This window comes from Eurypyga helias, unplaced genomic scaffold (genome assembly GCF_000690775.1).
Source record: "Eurypyga helias isolate BGI_N326 unplaced genomic scaffold, ASM69077v1 scaffold74, whole genome shotgun sequence".
In the NCBI taxonomy this organism is placed as follows: Eukaryota; Metazoa; Chordata; class Aves; order Eurypygiformes; family Eurypygidae; genus Eurypyga; species Eurypyga helias.
Window position 1 is genome coordinate 26,729 of NW_010244102.1, and position 16,506 is coordinate 43,234.

Sequence of the window (16,506 nt, forward strand, 5' to 3'; positions counted from 1 at the left end):
ACCTTCCAGTACCTGAAGGGGCTACAAGAAAGCTGGGGGGCACTTTTTACAAGTAGTGACAGGACAAGGGGTAACGGGTTTAAATTGAAACCAGGTAGGTTTAGATTGGATGTCAGGAAGAAATTCTTCCCGAAGAGGGTGGTGAGGCACTAGAACAGGTTGCCCAGAGAAGCTGTGGATGCCCCATCCCTGGAAGTGTTCAAGGCCAGGCTGGATGAGACTTTGAGCAACCTGGTCTAGTGGAAGGTGTCCCTGTCCATGGCAGGGGAGTTGGAACTGGGTGGTCTTTAAGGTCCCTTCCAACCCAAACCATTCTATTATTCACTCCACCAGTGAATATGCAATGCAAATAATTTATCTAATCAATAACCCTAGTTTATATAATCAAACAATCCTCTGAAAGCCTATTTCAAAAAAAAAGATTCTTGGTATTTTGGTTTCAAGTCAATACTTCTCTAGCTCCCTGTACCTCACTTTGAGCAAAAAGTTAAACATGTGCACGGTGCAGCCATACTGTGACCAACTTCAGGAAAACATGCTACTGCTCTGCAAAGGAATGCATTCTCGTACATGAACTATGATTCCAAGACGAAGACTGAGACCTCACAGAAATACACTCATAAGCATCTTACCTGCTTTGTCATCTGCCAAACACAGTCAATGAACTGAAGGAAAATGGGAGATCTGTCCGCATCAGCATGATCATCATCTCCGTGTCCCACCCGCTGAAAGTCAAAACAAACTTTTTATGTCAGTCTAGTGTATTTACAGTACCAGCCCAACACTTCAAAGCTGAGTAACTCTTAAATATGTTCCCAATGTGAACATGACAAGCAGATATTCCATAGTGCTAACCTGTGTTTTTTAACTACTAAAAAAGTATCCCAACAATCACTTATGCACATGCCTTTGCTGTTGAGCAGAGCTGGAAAGACGCTTGGTCAACAAAGCTGTGCCAGTTTTTTCTATCTTTCTCTGCACAGCCACTGACTTCTACCAGTGGGTCAAAGTGGTAGGTATTTACACTAAGACTGTACTGAAACAATGATTATTCCATATCCACCTGCCATAGCTACATGTCATTTCTCCTAAACCATCTTAGAGTCAGAACCCACGAAATGGCATAATATTTGATGTCCTAATTCCTCACTAGCCCATGTATTAAAGAAACATTTCAACCTTTAATCAGAGTAATGGTTACAGCAATGTTACCTTCTAGACACCTTAACTGTTTTCCTTGTTTCTCCATTCATGATTGTCAAAGATGAAGCAAAGTGTTACAATCCCTCTTCCTCATCAAAAAGCCATGTGATTTTTTCTTTAATGATTATGTTCAAGACACTCAATTCTCATGTACTTTATATTATACCTCACACAGACTTCCTGTTAAAAATTAACAGGTCACCATTCTCTGACACACTCACTCCATTAAAAGGACACCAGAGATAACTAAAATGCAGCAGAGTACTGTGAGAAAAGATGCTGTTCCAAATAAAAGCCTCGAAGATGACAAACTGCACACTAAATCTTTCAGCTTACCATTGCAAATCGGTGTCCAAAACTTATCCATTCTTTCTCTATAAGAACTTCAAACCCCTTGATAGTTCTGTAGTAGCTGTCCAGCATAAGCATAGCTAGCGCAGTAAGCTGTGCAGTCCGGTCCCAGCCATCACTGCAGTGTACCACAACAGAGGTTTTACCAGATTCAATTTTATCTGCAATTCTTACTGCTCCGGCAAGAAGCATCTTAAATACACAGAAAGAAACAAACAGGCATATTAAATACTAACCAAAACTCTACCAAAAAAGGGTAACAATGCTATACTCTTAAGGTTAATATATTTTACAGTTTCAGATTAATTACATAATCATCTGGACAACACTGCTTTAAATTAGAGGTTTCCAAATGGTGGTATGCATACTCTTAGAGGTACAAAAACTGTGGGCACTCAGTTTTCTGGGAGAGAGTTCTTACCAGCTCTCCACTATTAGTAGCACATAGCAAAAGAACCTGGGAACCCTTCTCTAAATTAAATCTGAAATCCTGTATCATGGTGAAAAGACACAAATACTGTAACCTATTCCAAAGGCTGAAGGTTCCATGTTTTCAAAGTTCATTTGCACAGTAATTAATCATTATTTCTTCCTCAGCTTTTGCTTCTCAGCTACTAGGCTTAGAGAAACAAAGTACCCAGCTAATCTGCATCACAACCCAAACAAACCCTGAAGCCACTGGCTAGGAGCCTGTGATGATTTGTTGGTGCATGAAGTTGTTATCAGCCCAGGAGCAGACCATTAATAGCGTGGCTTCAGAAGCATGCTGGAGAGCAATGGAAAGAGATAGAACAGGACTGAGATCACCTGCGTGAACTTGTTACTCCTCTCCCCGTAGTTTTAAAAATCTTGAATAATCTCTCTGCCATGAAGATTTGTCTCTGTAACCTGACCTGTCAGGGCACTGAAAAGTACGTGGGAAAAAAAACACAGCCACTAGAATAGGACAACAGGAGAAATTCCTATTCTGCATTCCAACATGGGGAAATGGAATCTTGCAAAATACTTGCATTTTTTCCTTCCCAGGCATGTGAAAACATCTTCTGGGAAGTAGGAAAGCCAGAATCCACTGGAGAAGCTGTGCACAAAACCGGTCTTCAAAGCTATTTCAAGAACTATGCTTTAGAGACAATTTTCATTGATTATATCTTTCATTGATCGTTTCTTTTATGGTAAAACTGGAGGATGCCAGGATGGAAATATCAGGAAACAATATAAAAGCTTCTATGGGAGAATAGAGCTTGTGGTCTGAACCAGTTAATTGTCAATTACTTCAGTTACAAAGCTCTACTGCACTAAAAAAGTGCAAATATTAAAACAATTTGGCCTTCAATAAGAGCAGAAAACTAATCTATATAAGACAGGTATGCAATAGCTTGCTCTAAATTGTCCTAAAGAGAACACAGATGCCATGAAGGAGTACAGCTGAAAATGAAAGGATAGAACAGACGCAGGCAAAAGGCAGAGAACGGGAGACAGAAAACAGAGTTCCTATTAGTTCAGTAAATATCTATGGAGTAGGGGAAGCAGTTTTTTCCACTTTGGGCAAAAGCCTTTAGAAAACAGCTTCCTCCACAAACTATTATTATTTTTTATAGATGTTGTAAAACTTAGCAGCCATCACAGTATTTCAGTTAGGGGTCGATGCCAGTGAAAGGTGACCACCGGCCCAAACAACCCCACCTTTTAAAAACAGGCTATTGTATTTAAGGCCAGGCTGATAAGAAAGGGTTGCCAGATACTCAGATTCCCAAAGCTGTTTGAAATGGTCCAACTTGAAGAGAACAAGCAAATACAACTGTTCCCATAAGATCATTAAATTCGTTTGATTAAGTATTTGCTCCCTCTACTGGTGCTCCTGCAGGAGTCAGCAAGCGCTAGCTGACAAAATAGTAAAACTAATGAACGATCCCAAACATGTTTTCATGAGTAACATTTGAGCCATTTGCTAATAAAGCAAATTCCACTCCATCCATATGCATCATAAACAGGGGAGCGAATGTGGTAATGAAATAATCCATTCTAAAAGCATTTCAGAGGTTAGTGAAACAGACTGTAAAACTGAGTATGGCTGTGATTTATTTTAATATTATGTTAAATAATAGAGCAGATTATAGCCCAGTAGAGCACTGACTATAAACAGCCCATGAAAATGTAGGTGCCCGACACATGAACACCAATGTTGCATTGATGGAGCGAAGGATGAGAAAGACTGCAGAATTTACAGTCAAGTTCTTCTGGCAGTTGTTCAAATATAGTCTGAAGTTCCCAGGGCATTCTTCCAAAAAGCAGGGATAACCCTGGACTGCTCACAAATATTCCCTCTCAAGAAAATAAAATACTGTCCAACACTACGTGTGATACTGTGCTATTAGAAATTAACTCATCCCCTACCAACACATAAAAGTGGAAGTACAAAGTTCTTATGGAATGCTTAAATGCTATGTTCCAACTGACCCTTTCAAAATCAAGCTTTTTTTACGAAATTACCCTGATCAAAGCAACGTACTTAAATCTAGACAATATTTTAGTAATATTTTCAGAAATACAAATGAAAAACACAGTTAAAAAAGCAATTGATTTTTCACATCAAATGTATTTTACCCGTATATATTCCAGCCAATGTGTGGAGTCCACATTTGATAACCACCGAGTATCATCAATGGTAGGATAAACTATTTCTTTAAGTTTACGCAGGGATTCTCTCATGACGTGTATGTTATGAATTTCCAGAAAGACCAGCGCTGCATTTGGGTAGGCACTTTCACTTTCATATCCTCCACCTTTTGCCTGTCATTCAAAAAGTAAAAAGAGATGAAGAAAAGAACATGTGCAGGACTTCAGTATAAGGTTGAGTGGGTTATTTTGGTCAGGTTTCAGGATTTTCTGAGAGAAAGGATTATTTCACCACTAAAACCAAACTTTTTTTTGAAAAGAAAGAAGCGCTAGGCTATTTTTTTAGGTGAAAGAAACTCTAATTGTAATAGGCTACATTAGATAATAATTTCACCACTAAAAACAAACTTTTTTTTGGCTTTTGTTTTTTTAAGAAGCACTAGGCTATTTTTTTAGGTGAAAGAAACTCTAATTGTAATAGGCTACATTAGATAATAGATTAGATTAGATTAGATAATAGGCTACATTAGATAATACACCCATACACCTTCCCCTTTTTACTACTGAAACCTTTGGTCTTCTGTGAGCTTTACTGCATCATTTCTCAGCTATGTCTTCATGCTGCCTTCAATTCCTGTTGGTCTTTCCAAAATGCTACAAGCCACCCACCTTCCTTCCCACGTCCTCTTTAGAGACCCTTTTTAAATCTCTTTTCGACATCAAGTTCTCATCTCTTACTCAATCTTCAGCCCTGTAATACTGAACTACTAATGCTAGTTATGACACCCACCTACCTTGTTTGTATCTGCAACACTATTCTGTCTGGCGTCAAAGATGATAAGTTTATGTGACTGAGCATTGGCATCCATTATTGTCTGCAAATACTTCTCATCTTCTTTGCAACGTTTATCGTTTGGGCCTACCGATGGCTGACTGCAACGTGTTATTGTTGCTTGGCTCTCTGGATGAATCCAAGATAAAACCTGGAATAAAAGAAAATTATTTCCAGTTTACTATTCTACTACAAAAGCAGCAGGCCAGAGTGCAACTGGAGAACCACAGGGCCTACGTGGCATTATTTCCTGGCAAATCAACAAAGGCAAATTTAAGGACAAGCTGATGCGAAACCATACTGACAGCACACTAGCACTGCTCATCCCAAATCTGAGCTTGAAATACGAAGTGATAGTAAACACCTTAGCTTCTATTTTCAACAAAAACTAAGCCTGCTACTGCATCTTAGGAATTAGGAAAAAAAGGAACACTGGAGGAAGGAAAACTACTTCCATGTGGAAGTCTATGAACCCATGCAGTACCTTGCTAAGCTGATCTGTGTCAGGAAAACTGTCACCATTTAACATATTTAAAGGGGTTCTTGGGCTACCTGCAGAACTTGTCAGTTCTCAAGAAAACCACTACGGCTGTTACACATTCCACACCAAATCAGAACACAATATGTCAATTAGCATCAGACACCGTTGTGGCTTACAAGCATTAACTTCAAATAAAAAATTATTACATGGCACAATAACCACGCAATTCGACTCACATTTGAGTTGCTCTCTTCAGTGCTAAACCTGTCAAGCCTAATTCTTGTTTCTTTGCCCACCCACCCTTTCAGGAAGCAAGCCTCTCCACTGTTATTTAAAAAAAAGAAAAAAAAGCCAAACAGAACTCTGATAATTACTTATGAGCTACAAATGTGTAGAGCATTCATCTCGTTGTAAAAGTTTCACTTACTGGAACTCTGCCTTTTGCTCTAAATGCTGCCACTTTTGAGAGGTCATCATCCTTTACACTGGTTGGCACAACAAGAATAGCGCTACAAATTTGTAGAGCATTCATCTCGTAAAAGTTTCACTTACTGGAACTCTGCCTTTTGCTCTAAATGCTGCCACTTTTGAGAGGTCATCATCCTTTACACTGGTTGGCACAACAAGAATAGCAGGATATGTATCACAAAGCTCATAGGTGCTGTTAATTTTGGATATTTTCCAGCTCTCATTGGGCAATCCCTGTATGAAAGCAAAACATTGTTGTATTTTTCAGGTTAGACCTTTACGTATCTGAGTCTGGGGCAAGGACAGTTCTTATATGCTACATACTTTTTTTTTTTAAAAAGTGTGCCCACATTTTTCTACTAAGTAAGCTATAAATCTTAGGTCTTCATATTGAACCATACACCAAGCCACTAGAGTCTTTCCTATTTATAATCTTTAAAACTGAAATGCCAAATAACCATTTGCATAGGCTGCACACTCAGGTAAAGTGTGATCATACAGTGAAATCAACGTACTTCTGCAACCAGGGAACTGGAGATTTACAACGACAAACTGTGGTTACTCTTCTGTTTAATGCTGCTTATTCAAACCCAAATTTTTATAAAGCCTGTATTTTCTAGAAACATGGAATGCATGTTAAGACAGACCAATTTGCTCAAGTACTCAGCACCTGTCATCTCCATCAACTTTAGCAGGCGCCCAACAATCTCAGAGTCAGGCCACTTGCATTTTACTATCTAAACATGAGATGTAGACATCTCCACGTTGCTAGAGCTGAAATTTTTGAGTTTTCTTTAATATTTTTTCCTTGTTTTAATGGCTCTGGGGAAGATGTGAGAAAAAATAATACACCAAGTACTTCTATAACTTACCTGCCTCTTATATTCTGCCATTGGATCATACACTTTCCAGCCATTAACAGCAAACTTTTCTTTATAGCTGAATGCAAAAAGAGGCTAAAGACAACAGAGAAAAGGCATAGATTACTGCCTGATGGGCTGTATGCACAATAACCTCCAAAACCGTGAATGGTCTAGTATTTCAAATGTAACACTTCTAAAGCTCTTTAATGGCAGACATAAAACTTTCAGTCAAGACTGGACAGCACTGTGGTGGAAAGAAAATGCGAGGGAGTTTCCTCTTTCAAGTATGTGCCATATAATTAACAAAATCAAGATAGGAAACAGAGAAAGTTGAAGTCACTTGCCTGTCATCATACAACACATCAATGACAAAGCCAGGATGTGGAAATTGGTCTCCCAACCAGTTCCTTACCCATACAACGAATGAAATAGCATTTTGCAGCTAACTAATAGTGAGACTAATTGTACCTCTTTGTTGCTTTAGAGAGAACTTCTGGACTGAATTATGTACTGCAGAAAATAAGAGTCAATATATACATACTTTTAATCAGCAACATTAGGCACACCTAGATCTCAAGGGTTACGTACAAATTAACCAACTTCACCGACAGCAGGACACAGCATAGTATTTTACAAATTAATGCAAAAGGAACCAGGGTCAGAGTAACTTCCCTGCTCTGTAACAGGTTTTATGAATCAACATTTCAAGGTTTGTTATACAGCCCTTGCATTTCCCCACCTACACTTTACAAACAGAGGAGAGCCAGGCACAGCCTTCTTCGCATCTTAAAACTTACCAGCCCATTAGAAATGGGAAATGCACGTGTCACAAGGTTTTCAAAAATCTCTAATCTGTTCTGCTCTTCCTGTTTATAGGCCAGACGCAAATTTCTCATATCCTGTCAAAAGTAAATTACACTGTTTTACTCTATGATAAATATAAAAAAAAGGCAGTTATAAGAAACCTGACAGAAGGAAGCACCAATCACTGACTTCATCTAACCTTTATTAGAACAGTGTTCGTATCAGATGACTAGGATCATCCTTACAGTCACTAGGAATCATAAAAATAGCCATTTTTCTTTTGAATTCACTCCTGAGAGTGAAATGCAGAAGTATTTAAGACAGCAAGTGTCATAAGAGGAATTGAAATATACTATCTAAATGGAGCAGGGTTCAAATACAGGGAACTGATCAGACAGAAAACCAGCACATGTGCATGCTGATTCCTCTGACAGAAAAAGGAAATTAAAATACTTTAGTATGAACAAATCTCTACCATGCCATACCTTGCAAACTATCTCTATACCACACGAGTTGTCTCCGTGGCTCTGTACTCCAATTTTTTCCACTCTACTTATGACTCCAAGGGGAACATCAACAACGAAAGGTGGATCCTGAAATTTGTATATAAAACAAATGAATTATGTTACATTAAGAGGAACACAAACTGACACTGTTCATGTAGGTTTCATTAGAGTCAACTGTAACTCCTGTTTAATGGACTGCTGAGGAACATCATACTTCACCTGCACCAACATTGGCACTTTCTGAAATCTGCTTCAGCAACATTCCTACCCGAAACAATATGCAGATAGATAGCGAAGTCTTACCCTCTCAACACTTTTGATATACATTCTGAAGTCCGTCACTGTTAGTGTACCACTGACTGCTCCCATAAATGGACAGATATACATAACATCTTTAGCTGGAAAACAGACCAATTAAAGCTTTGTTTTACTATCACAGACATTTGTTCCATAAAAATCTATTTCCATTTAAAAACAGCAAGATTTTTTTGCAGTTCCGTAAGATTTCTATGCTTGACCTCTACAGGAAAGCCTACCCTTCAGATGCTGTCGGGACTGAAAGAGCTGTCTTTATCTCAACAACGAAAACAACCGAATTCCTCAGTCCCACTGCTGCTCAGCAACTGCTGAGCAAGCGGGGCTGGGATCAGCTCGCAGGGCTGCAGTAAGGGCAGGCAGGTAACAAAGCACCCTGCTGTAATCTCAGCTGCGGGCGGCTCTGGTCCTTGCCCTGAGGTGTAAAGCACCCACACTCACCTCAGAGGCAGTGCATCCAGATGGGCAATTATTGATGTGTACACACCTAACTTGTTATATGCCCATATCTTCATTTTCACTTTCACTTGAAAGAGCTAGTATTCTTTTCTAGCTAAGTACTGCACTGCCAGCACAGAGCTGCCATCACAGGCTAAAGTGAAGTAAAGCTCATTAAGAACTGGAAACTACGTTTTCCATAACTTCATCTTCTTTGCTATCATAGTTTTGAAGCTTTTGAACCGAAGAAGTATCCTCGGCATCCCCAAGCAGAAGTACAGCCCACACCCCTATGTGGAAAAAACTAAGCCTTGAAAAGGAAATTATTTATCTATATGGAGCAAGTCATCCTCTGGAACTGATTTCTCCTTCCATTTGGATTTAAAAGACACAGAAGGACATCCATATCAAATCAGCTAATCTAAAGTGGCATTAAATTAAAATTTAAAAAGTAAAAAGGAAATAATATTCTGGTTTTAAAGAAATAGTGATGTAATAGTATTCAGTGTGGTACTCAATAGTATGCTTACCAATAACTTTGATTGATTCTCCAGGAAAAAGTGGAGCCTCTTCCATCTGTGCTAGTTTGTTTCCATCCCGCAGTGCCTGGCAGAAATCCAAAACCATGAGTAAATCTCACTTTCCATCTGTACTACATCGATACATTTTGATGCAAAGTGTTTTTACTACCAGATTACTGGAACACAAGAAGTGTATCTCTTCTCACAAGACACAACTGTATTAAACAGTACCACAGTACAAAAAAACCAAACACAAACTCAGTATTATAAATATTACAGACATACATGTTAGTAACGTATCAGTAAATAAAGTGTTCATGCAACAATTAGTTTCACATGCCAGCTACATATAGCATACAAAAACGTGAACAATAAGATCAGCCCAAACTTGTAATTAATAATTTGCTAAATGCAGGTATTATTTTGGGTGTTTTACCTATTTGAGAACATTTTAAAGTTCATATTCATTTTTTCTATTCTTAATGTTGTGTATTTAATATTTGAGTATTTTCATCCAAGAAAATTATATGGCAGAACCTTTATTTAACATATATACTAACATTTATATGTGAATATATTTTTATATTAGCATTTTAACTTTGTATTTTTGACAGCAAGAAGTCAGAAGCACCCCACAACACTCAGTTTCAATCAATACCCTACTGAGAGTGCCACAGGTTAGGGAAGAGGTCCATTGGAGGAATTTTGGATCCAGAAGATCAGGTTAAGAATGAATTAATAATGAAATATAGAACAATTAGCATTTTTAAAATAAGGGCTAGTTCCATATATTTTCATTTAGGTAAATGGCTTCATTCTTGAATGACACAAGATTGATCCTTTGGGCCCTTTGTTGGTGGCTAGGACTTAACAGTGTACTGAAGACTTTAATTAAGAATAAAAGGGTTTGTGGGACTTTTAAAGACCATGTGAGAAAGCGATCTCTCTCAGGTCAACATGATGGGATATTAAGGTTTCAATTTCTTACACCCTGAAGTCAGAATAAACATATGTTACAGTAAACAAATAACTCTTGTATTACAGCTCTGAACCACATACAAATAATTGGTAGGATCTGTCTGCCTTTAAACAATCTACCCCAAGCCCTCATTAATAAATAATTTCTAAAGATATTTAAATTGATCTCTGGCTTCAGATTTTCTTGGAAACAACAGAATTTTATGTTCAGCACCCAATCACAAAAGATGATGTGTAGACAATCAGCCAATATTTACAAACTCAGAAGGATGGGTGTGCTCTGTCAGATAGGGGCTTACGGGCAGTATTACATCTCAGGCTACAAGACGTTACACGAAAACCCTACCTAGCACGTACCCAGTTAGCACACTAAACGCTTTCTACGGACTCTGTATGCACTGTCAAAGTACTAATATATAGTACCTTGCTACACAGTAAATGAATGAAAGATGAGTAAAACTTGCCACCTGATCAGGTTCTGCTTCAGAATGATAGCCATTGTGTCCATCCTGAATCTCCTGCATTGCATGAGGCAGCAGTAGGGCAAGAGAGAAGTAACAAGAAAAAACATGCAGACAACAGGTGAAAGGACAGAATCTTTTCTTTTTTGTTTCCCCTTTTTTTTTTTCTTTCCTTCAAAAGACAGCATATACTTTAACTCCATTTCAGCTATTCAAAACCTTCCACGCCCGGCACAAACTGCTCCCCACTGACAGGAATCCAAGCTATTAACACTATCCTTTTAACGTTACTTGGCACAACACAAAATGGAAAATTGACTCCCTTTTTCACAAAAGAGTCAGTGCTGGCAGATAAGAACATGAAAGTATGTACTGTCTTTTTAAGACAACCAACCGTATAGTGAAGAGAATGAATTCAGAGTATGCCACATGCTTATCGAGAAGAAACTGAGTACAGCTTGCAATGGGAGCATTAGGGGGAAACTCATGCAATCTTTCAATGAAAAAATAGGTTGACATCAAATAGAAGTATCTCTAGACAATTTTAAAAAGGCTTCATTGTGTAAAACGTGTTTTAATTGAACTTTCAGTTTTATGGTTTCACATATTTTTCCAGGAACTTCTATGCTGTTGCTGGAAACCTACCCAGTAACTTTCCAGAACCTAAAATTACTCCTCACAGCAAAATATGCTAACAATTCACATTTTTACGTTAACTTATTTTTGACTCATATCGGTAGCAAATCCTGAATATTAATTAAATCTCTTTAATCAACATAAGGTCCCTATGCACTCCAGAGAAAAGCACAAATGTCACAGGGTCATATGAAGTAACTGTTTTAATACATTCAGCCAAAATTGTTCTTCCGTCGTCTTTCTTTATTAAGTGGAGAGAAGCTGTATTAATGACAGTCTGTTGTTCCCAGTTCACATGCAAAGAAGTCACTCCATAGACAGTAAAACCAGGCACAGTCTAAATTTACAAATGTTTGCTACAGTCAGTTTTTCTTTTTACAGGATTTCTACAGAACCCTCAAAAAAGAAAAACTTATAAGAAGGACTTCAGGTATCTTCAGATAATTTGAACCCTACATGAGTTTTAAAATTTATAATTAATTAAAAAACCCTTTCAAATTATGAAGGACTCCTAATATTTATGTATCGGTAGGATTCTGTTAAATAGAAATTACTTAAATTTCAGACCATAATAATGTTGTTTCTGAAATGAAAGAAAAGTAGATACTGTGATCCCTGGAAGAAAACACGAAGGACAACCAACAAATACACCAGAAGATTTTAAATAAAGGAAAGAGAGAGAAGCACAGCAGATCATTCAAAAATCAAAGCTTTTACAAAGAACTATGAAAAACTGAACAAAAACAAACAATTTTTGTTACTCAACCCAGACCAATTATTTCAAGTGCTAGCTATCTAAAAAAAACCCAAAAAATACATCAACTTGTGGATCTGTACGATTGGACTAAACACATCGTTTTCAAGTATGTAAAACGTGGATAAAAAAAGAAATCATTCAGACTTCATCTCTGGGTTTGAGACCGAACAAGAGGTCTTTGTTTGAATAAAAGTGTTAGACACATTTCACGGACAATGTCAGAACACTCTCCAGATCATTTCTCACTCCATAAACATTACTAAGAGAGAGGGACAAGAAAACAAGGCATGCCCTTTTTATATCTGCGGTGAACCACGGGCAAGACCTCGTCTCAAAATTATCATTAAAAAGATGCAGGTCATTGCACTAGTGTCTAACGTCAAAGCTTTCCATCCTACTGCGGGGTGGTAACAATTCAGGTAGAACACGTGCAAAGGCAAGCATGAATCGGTGTCTTATCTGAACAGGAGAGACAAAGACGTAACGCTTGTACCACCAATATTCTTTAGCACAGGTGACACGTTAGAGCTGCTGATACAGTACTCCGTAGTCTGAAGCATGTAAGCCTCAGCTGCAAGCATCCATTTTGTCAAAATTAGTATCATAAAACTGAAGTTAGTATCGCACATTCATAACATAATTTAAAAATACTGCTCTCTTACATATTGACTTTATTGCTCACGAAAACACTGTAATGTATATAAAGCATTTCTGTGGCAAAGAAGCTGCTGCACTGCATAGCAAAATGGTCTGACTGGTTCATAAAAACCGTTAATGACGTAAAGAAGAACGCTTGACACACCAAGATCTCACACAGCACAAAACACACAGGTAGGAGGCCGTTTTACTGCTAGCCAAAAGTAATCTTACCCGTATAACAGGCCTCCTGTACACCTGTTAGTTAAAATATAAAATGTTATACAACGAAACACACAGATTTGATTTGTTAAAGATACTATATCTTACTTCATCAGATTTTCAGAACAACTCTACTTCCAAATATTCTAATTACGGCCGGATTTTGAAAGAACAAAACAAAACTTTGCAGACCTTGTAGCTCTCATTTGCAGACTTGTTTTGGCCTAAAAACAATCTAGGCACTTCATTTTAGTGATGTAACAAATGCCAAGATCTGTCGAAACATTCATTCCTAATCACCCTTTTATCCACTTACAATGAGCTATTGTGAAAAGAGAAGAAAGAGCCTGGTGATCCTTCCAGGTGGAAGACACTAAGCCTACAGTAACAGCCATGAAGTATAACCACCAATGGCAAAACAAGGATAGACAACTCTTCTCAAATCGCTTCTGAAGGTGTCTATATTGATTGGAACATTAAAAAAAGGATGAAAGAAAGGATAAAGCAGTGAGTTCCTGGTAAATCCAGCAGAAAGCAACAGAACTGCCTGACCAGATCGAGAAACACACACATCTGGTCCCACCTGAAGCTTCTGAGTTTTAAGTCTGTAAATGCAGCAATTCGAGGTAACCAAAGGTAACAAAGACCCAGAAAATTGCTCAGCGTGCATCAAAGGGGAAAGAGGTATCAAGGCAAAACGGAGTTATAACTGGGCATTACATTTTTACATGTGAATTCCGTAGTAATAATGCATAAATGCAGCCGTCAGGGGTACTGACTATGCAACTAATGGTACCACTGAATTTCTGCAGAAGCTAAGTGCAAAGGAAACCCTCTCCCAAAGCACAGACACCGCTTCACAAGATACTGGCCCTGAACTTAACTAAAGATATTCTAGGATAAAAAAACCCCATGTTGTCATACACAAACATGGGATTTCAAATCACAGCAATGCAATGATGCAAGTACAATTTATACACAAAAATTCTGAATACCACCAGGCTTTGGGGTTTTTCTTTCATTTGTAAGAAACAGCAAACGAAGCAGAATTTTAATTAGGCCTTAAAAGACTTATTCCTGTTAAATAATATCCAAGAGGAGCTTGGTATAGAGAAGGAGGTTGTTTAATTAGAAAGTGCTCTTTATTCCAGGGGACTGCGTTCTAACTCAGAGATAAACTGAACAAGCTTACACACGTGGATTTTACTAAAATGAAGTCCTTGATCTGCAGGGCAAATACAACATCGACAGCTGTAATGCAAGGTCTCCCACAATGTTTTATCAAAGATGTTAGCCTTGACCTGAAGCAAGCCTTTGCAATTCAGCTGCCAGAGTATGGAAGAGCTACACTTTTTTATGAGTATAAGCTGCTGACTCTGCCAATAGTGTGAAACTCTGTGAGGTGAATCTCTAAGTAGACTATGGTCAAAACCATTTTGTGGATTCATCTCCAGGCTTGGGCTGAATCTGACCTTCTGTTACAGAATCTAAAAGGCGCTGTTTCTGGACAACAAACTTTTTAACCACAGAGCCTGTGAGAAAATAATTTAAAATCTAGCTGAAACCAACAAAGACAGAATCTTTCTTTGGCCATTTTGCATGAAGACCATGAACCTGTTTCAAAAGCTAGGAAATAAAAAGGATCTAGACAGCAGCAGCCTGGGTTTCTTAAAGGGACTGGAAACACAGGTGACCTGTTAATTTGTAAGGGAAGGAAAACTGCATATGCTCCACTCCTGAGAGTTCAGTTGGTTGGCTGCACGAAAGCATAGGGGTAAAAAACCATAATGGAACCTATCAGGTAAACCATACTGTGCAGTCATTACCTTAGCGACAAAAATGTTGCTGGGAGGAAATAAAAAAGGTGGTATGTTTGTTTGTTTGATGTTAAATTCTCCGTCTCTGGTGAAACCCCATGAAAAATGATAGTAATTTCTGTTCTTTGCACAGTAACAAAGACATGCATTTATCTTTTGTGAAACCTGAGGAGCTCAATTCTGTACTCTGAATGACATGCACTAGAAACAATTTCAACCTGTAACTATGAATCTACTGTACCAAATTCATTTAATGTAGTAATCAAAAGAAATGACAACTCACTTTTGGCATTTTATTCAAAACATTGACTTTTAATTTTTCTTCTGCCTCTCTCTTAATTTTTATTCTGTAGACTTCAATGCCACTATTCTAAATACAGAGGAAAACACAAAGCAGCTTCAAGAGACTCCTACGCATAATGAGATGTTTCTAGTTCTGAAACATTCAGCGATCACTTAAGTACTTATAATCAAGGTAGCAAGGACTTTCCTGATCATTCACTCTTTTATCTTGAACAAATCAATGCACTCAAGTCACTTACCCTGTGGTCTCTGGACATGCCATCTGACGGGACAGATCCTGAAATCTGGCTAGAAATGGTTGCAGCTATCAGCTGTTTACACCATTCCACATGGGATCCTGTCGGGCTACAAAAACAGAGCATTTCAAATTATTTAGCAGTAATTCAAAATGCATAGTGAGAATAGGAGAGCAACTGAGTACAATGAGAAAACAAGACCATATATGATCACTAACACCATAAAAATGAGCTTGCTTTGAGGGCAGAATGCACCATATCGTTGACCAAACCAGAAAAAGGAACTTTACTAGATCTTCTCAGGGCTGTCAGTAGGTTAAAAGCAAGGTTAGGGCCCAAGGAACTTACAGAAACGCTGGTTTCCTTGTCCAGTGTAGTTTTTTTCCATCATTCACACAGTTTTTTCTCAAAGCCATCCATGGAATGCATTTGGTCAATAGGAAACTCCTTACACTTTCCTTATTATTACTTCCTGATTGTTCAGTAAATCCTTAAAATTAAATTACTCTATGCTAGTATTTAAAAATTTAAACTATGCTAGTGTTGTGTTCTATATCAAGATTAAATGTAGAAAATACATGTTTTCTAAAGGATTTTTTCTCCTATTGATAAACTACTCTCTGAATAATCTTCAGGGTGGGCCTTCCCATGCCACTGCAAGGAGTTCTGCAGTATAGGGTGTTTATAGGAACCCTAAAGACAAAGCATGTGAACAGCAGAATCGCATCACATCCCAGATGATGCGTTCTGCGAACAGCCGCCTGGACTAGTGCCGCTTACAAATAACGCAGCGTTGAGAGCAAGAAGCAATGACCCAGTTTGCTGCCAGCCAGCCTGAAGCGCGCTAGGTCTGCTTCAAAACATGCCAGTACTGGGAATGCCAGGGAAAACTGCTGCTTGAGTGCCACAGCAGCCTTGGCCTTAGGTAACTGCCATTTCTCCAAACAGTTTAGGTGGGCTCTTCGACAGATTTAATGCTTACTTGGAAGTCAAACACAGGAATAAAATTTTAATTATTTTTTAGATTTAATTCATAAACCAGCTTTGGATTCCATGAGTATC

General features: G+C 38.2%; 1 protein-coding gene across 2 annotated transcripts in view; it reads right to left on the bottom strand.

Annotated features, from left to right (window-relative positions):
- Nucleotides 1-15,546, bottom strand: part of MTMR1 (myotubularin related protein 1) — a 33,014-nt gene extending 17,468 nt beyond the window's left edge. The window contains exons 1-12 of one of the 2 annotated variants that reach the window (XM_010149613.1): nucleotides 15,448-15,546; nucleotides 10,844-10,894; nucleotides 9,408-9,483; nucleotides 8,428-8,522; nucleotides 8,104-8,211; nucleotides 7,612-7,713; nucleotides 6,824-6,907; nucleotides 6,036-6,185; nucleotides 4,965-5,153; nucleotides 4,159-4,344; nucleotides 1,540-1,746; nucleotides 633-725 (exon numbers count right to left, since the gene is read on the bottom strand). In XM_010149613.1, the coding sequence (XP_010147915.1) occupies nucleotides 633-725; nucleotides 1,540-1,746; nucleotides 4,159-4,344; nucleotides 4,965-5,153; nucleotides 6,036-6,185; nucleotides 6,824-6,907; nucleotides 7,612-7,713; nucleotides 8,104-8,211; nucleotides 8,428-8,522; nucleotides 9,408-9,483; nucleotides 10,844-10,894; nucleotides 15,448-15,465 (1,359 nt within the window). In that variant the 5' untranslated portion in view covers nucleotides 15,466-15,546. The remainder of the gene's footprint in view (nucleotides 1-632; nucleotides 726-1,539; nucleotides 1,747-4,158; nucleotides 4,345-4,964; nucleotides 5,154-6,035; nucleotides 6,186-6,823; nucleotides 6,908-7,611; nucleotides 7,714-8,103; nucleotides 8,212-8,427; nucleotides 8,523-9,407; nucleotides 9,484-10,843; nucleotides 10,895-15,447) is intronic. The other variant, XM_010149615.1, reaches the window with a different exon arrangement.
- Between the last annotated feature and the right edge of the window lie 960 nt (nucleotides 15,547-16,506).